This window comes from Rhagoletis zephyria, unplaced genomic scaffold (genome assembly GCF_001687245.7).
Source record: "Rhagoletis zephyria isolate East Lansing unplaced genomic scaffold, Rhagoletis_zephyria_1.1 Rzeph_scaffold_03966, whole genome shotgun sequence".
Classification (NCBI taxonomy): domain Eukaryota; kingdom Metazoa; phylum Arthropoda; class Insecta; order Diptera; family Tephritidae; genus Rhagoletis; species Rhagoletis zephyria.
In genome coordinates, this window is record NW_016161049.1 from 15,102 (window position 1) to 20,325 (window position 5,224).

General features: G+C 34.7%; 1 protein-coding gene across 1 annotated transcript in view; it reads left to right on the top strand.

Annotated features, from left to right (window-relative positions):
• Window positions 1–336: 336 nt before the first annotated feature.
• LOC108370016 (transmembrane protease serine 9) overlaps window positions 337–5,224 on the top strand; it is a 12,893-nt gene continuing 8,005 nt past the window's right edge. The window contains exon 1 of the mRNA XM_017625248.1: window positions 337–376. Within this exon, the coding sequence (XP_017480737.1) occupies window positions 337–376 (40 nt within the window). The remainder of the gene's footprint in view (window positions 377–5,224) is intronic.

The following is a 5,224-nucleotide window of genomic DNA, read 5'->3' on the forward strand; positions in this document are numbered from 1 at the left end:
GAAAGCAAACCACCAACAACAATCATATACATACGTCCCGTATAAGCTTTTCTCGTGTGGTTTGTGTCTTCACTAAACCCGAACTTAGTGCCACCTGTACCTAAGCAGTGCATCCTTGAAAGCTTTGTATATCCAAGCTTTACAAATAAATAAATACAAAGCATTGTGGCTCCAGGTGCTGAAAAGATACGTGGTGGAGCTATATGCAATGATGCCGAAGTGGCTAAAGCTCCACGTATCAGCGATTCTCCAAGCATTATTCGGAGTATGGACCAACGTTTCGCCAAATTTAATGATATGCTAGCGAGAAAAAGACTTGACTCTGAAAACAGAACTATGGAGTTATTCTGTCGAAAATTCGAGGAAAAAATCGAAAGTATAAAACACGACCTAAAGAGACTGCTGTCGATCGTGTAACGATCCTCGAAGGCGAGTTAGCTGCCTTAAAGTTTAATATGGCTAAACAGGAAAATCTGATTGCGGCGTTCGATGTGCGAGTACATGGAATCCCGATTGAAGATGGTGAAAATTTACAAAATGTTTTCCATCACCTTTGTTACACTTTGGAAATTCAGCCAGCATCTTCCGAGCACGGAAGCTTCAGGACACTCAAACTGACCAACGAGAGGAACTTGCAATTAAAAGCCGCTGCGAATTTCAGGCGCTTAAAAAAAATGGACTACGACTTATGCATATGGAAATGAACTCTGACGCCCCCATTTACATAAACGAGCCGCTCACTAAGCGATTGTGCTGATATCTTGAAGTCAGCTTTTCACCTCAAAAGACGTAAAAAAAAATGCATTCGGTTATATCAAGAGAGGCTTGATTTATATAAAACGCAAAATTAATGATAGACCCGAGGTGATACATACTAAGGAGACTCTCAAAGACCTTGAACACATCAGCCTCAGTATCGATCACTCCTTTCGTGATGGTTGTGCACAAAAGCCAAGTGGGCCATCCCAAGATGTTCACAAGGAATGCCAGAACTAATACGTGTTATGCTTCTTTAAAAATAGTCCTATCTTTTTACCTATCTATTATTATTGTTAGCTCGGGATGTAGCTATGTAATATTGATGCGCCTATAAGATGCAGCGATTTCTATTCTCAAGTTACATACCTGATGACAGTCCGAATGGAAATTATAATAGCGAGGTTTTAGTTTTTTAAACTATAATGTTATTATTATATATTGTTTAAGTAAGACTAGCTGGTTAACCTTAACACCTAAAATTTTAAAATCTAAATGCAGTGCAAATCTAAATTTAATGTATTTTTGTAATAATTACCTCAGACTAAAAGTTGGAGGATTCCAAAGACTACGTATTTACTATTTTGCGCATCCTCAGCAAGCAAGCCGTAGGGCTGAAGATAATTCACCTAAATGCGCAAAGTTTATTTAGAAAAATCGACGAATTCAGATATCACTTTGAAGATTCAGTAATTGATATTTTGTGTACCTCTGAGACATGGTTTTCGTCATGCCATAGTAATGGCATGGTAAAAGTGGATGGCTATGAACTCTTCAGAGCTGATAGACATGGTCATGGTGGTGGTGTTACAATATATGTTAAAAGCTATTTGTCTTGTAGATTACGTTGTGCCTCTGGCACTGGATATGTCGAATATGTGTTCATAGATGTGTTTTCAGAAAATAGTAAACTTCTAGTCGACCCAATCGCTATATTAACTTTTCTGACGTTTCGGAATTCATCCAACCTCTACTCGAAAACTATAGTAATATTATAATTGCAGGGGACTTCAATAGCAACTTACTTGAAGATAAGTCTTAAACTAAGTATGGAATCTCTAGGACTTTTCCCAACTAACACCTCCCTACCCACGCATTTTACCCATACTAACAGTACTCTATTAGATATACTTTTTGTGAATGACCTACAGAAATCCCTCCTCTACAATCAACTCCCCGCATCGAGATTCTCGAATCACGACTTAATTTTTCTGAATTATTACTTCAAAACGTCAAAGAAAGTACACCTGTTCTAACACGCATGGTTGCGATTTAAAAGAAAATTTTGTTGGACTGTCTGTTACCACAGCTAATATTTGTCTAGATAACTACAGTGTTCGTTTAAATGTTGGTGATAGTCCATTTGAATTTTTTTATGTTGATGATTGTGATGTCGTTCAAGCTATACTTTCAGTTAAGTCGAATGCAGTAGGATTCGATGGAGTCCATGCCAAATTATACTTCCCAAAATATTGCCGCAAGTAACCTATTTCGTCAACTCCATCTTGGCTACCTGCACTTCTCCAAAGTGCAGGAAAGTTGCAAAAGTAATACCTATTCATAGGAAGACTAACGAGTACAGACCTATAGCTTATTCTTCCGCTCCTGTCTAAAGTTGTCGAGCGCATATTACATAAGCAAATGATTTCGTATATGCAAGATCATAAACTCTTAGCTGAACGACAGTCTGGCTTTAGGCCGAAGAGAAGCTGCACAACGGCCCTCCCAGACGTGGTAGAAAGCATTCGGTCGCAAATTGATGAAAACAGGGTTGCCTTTTTAACTATCCTTGACAATACCAAGGCTTTTGATTCAGTTGACCACATGTTATTATGGAGCAAGTTAGAGAACTTATTTAAGTTTTCCAGCCATGGAACTGCATTGATAAGATCCTATCTTGGCGACAGAACTCAGGCAGTTAGTATCGGCGACAGAAAGTCTGATTTCCTTCCCGTAGTCAGAGGAGTCCCACAAGGCTCCATTATTGGTCCTTTGTTATTTATTTTGTATGTAAATGACTTACCTAATGTTCTTAGGTATTGTAATATTCACGTTTATGCTGATGATGTCCAATTATATGTTTTTATCCAGCCAATCGTACTGATATTTGTATTGAAAACTTGAATTCTGACTTAGCTCGAGTAAGTGAGTGGGCTTCTATGAACGGTCTGTGCCTGATCCCAGCCAAATCCAATTGTGTCGTAATCCATAGAAACTCCTTAAGAACGAGTGAGCTAGATGAAATTTAGTTGGACAATTCGGTCATAATATGTCAGCACGGCCAAATATCTTGGCATGCTCTTCAACAATAAGCTCACATAGTATGATCATATTTTTAGCACAGTAGGTAAAGTGTATGGAATGCTCCGTACACTCTGGTTTTCGCAGTACTTCACTCCCTTAAATATAAGACTACTCTTAGCCAAAGCGTACTTAATACCTACGCTCCTATACGGATGTGAGAATTAAGCTAATTGTGACGCTGCTTGTAAGCAAAAGTTAAATGTTGCCTATAACAACATGGCAAGATACGTGTTTGTGTTGAAAAGACTTGATCAGGTAACATCATATGCTGAAAAGTTGCTAGCATCTCCTTAGAAAACCTGTTAAAAATTAGAACACTACTGACTTTACATAAAATTATATACACAAAAGAGCCTCATTATCTGTATCAAAGACTTCAATTTCTGTATTCTTCGGGTCAGTACTTCTAGTACATACTAAAGATCGTTTTCTTATATCTGAACGCAAATTCTTCATAAATTCGATTCGTCTTTGGAACTCACTCCCCACTCGACTTAGGCTATTACATAACGCACTGCACTTCAAAAACGAATTAACCCGTTTTTATAATAACGTATAAACATAAATTAATGTACTTTAAACTAAACAATTACTTACTTCAAATAATATATATTTTTTATTATTTTAAACTTGTCTGCAACCTCTCTGTAAAATTTTCGTTGCTTTTATTGTATTACAAATCAATTCCATCTAAAAATTAGCTACAATTTAAAACTAATTTTGTTCTTAGATTTAGTTAATTATGTATGGTGACTAGCACTATAAAATAATTTGTTTAATGTGCTAGGATTAAAATCAAAATAAATACAAATACAAATACAAAAGATGGGTCATCTCTTAATTATGTACCTTGTATTCGAATTCGTTTATTTTCATTCAATCATGTGAAATTTCGGCCACATATCTGCTTGGAGATGTAGCTTATTGGGTTGCGAGATAACCGATTATTTATAAGCTAGAAATTTTATATTTCTATTCAGGCTGTTATCTACAAGGACTCCTCTTTACTTATATGAAAAATTAATCTTTCCTAAGTCTGAGCGCTCTTATGATTTAATTTTACCTCATTTTAACTATAAAAACTCTACTAGGCTGTTTTTTGTCAATGCTACACTCTAAAAAATTTTTGTTTAAATTTCTCCTCTCTTAATGAATGCAAATTTACACACCGTGTTAATTAAATTAAACACTGCTTGCTTTCTTTTACTTATCATATGTGTGGCGTAGAACAAATTTCAAATTTGTTTTTTGAGTTCTAAACATTTATTGTTCACATTTTCACAGTTTACACATAAAATGTTTAAAATTTCCTCTAAAAAATTTTCGTTTAAATTTACGCATATAAAGAGAGGTAACCAGTTTCCTCTTCTAGTGTGTGCAAAATTAAACACTATCTGTTTACTCTTACATATCAAATTTGTCACGTAGCGCACACAAGAGGTGGGTTGTGGGGTTAAATTTATTATGATTTAAGAAATTTTGATAGAAAAAAATTTCTTTTCCATTTCTTGTGCGTCATTTTGTAAGAATTTTTCTTTTTTCTTGAGAGCTCTTTAAAGTTTAACTGCGAATGAAAACATTGTCCTAAAAATATGCAATGCATACTCACGTAATGTTGCTTTTTACACTTTACAGCCTAAAAAATTTTACCACTGATATATACTTAATAAGTATTCGAAGATTAAATTTGCTAAAATTTGAACTCATTCCACCAAAATGAGCTACATGATAAAAATACAAGTTCAGTTAAATTTTCGTTATTCGAAGTATTAAAAAATGAGAAACCAGAAATCGACGAAAATGGATAAAAAAAAGTGTAAAAATTTCGTAAAATTATTATATTTATTTATATTAAAATTCTTTTGTAAAATTTTGTATTACTTTTGAAAGTTGAGTGCATCTTTAACCGTTAATTTTTTCATGATTTAATGATCGGATCTAAACCAAATTACGAGACGACCCTTAAGGTACCATCTTTCCGGTACAAAAAATAATTATTGGAATCGGTTCACGCGGTGCAAAGTTATGCGGTGGAATAAATAAAAGAAGTAAAAATACTCCGAAGAATTGATAACCTCCCCTTTTTTGAAGCCGGTTGAAAATGTCTGAGTTCTTTGTAAATTTTATGTAAATAAAATGCAATACATATATGAAGCTTTAATAA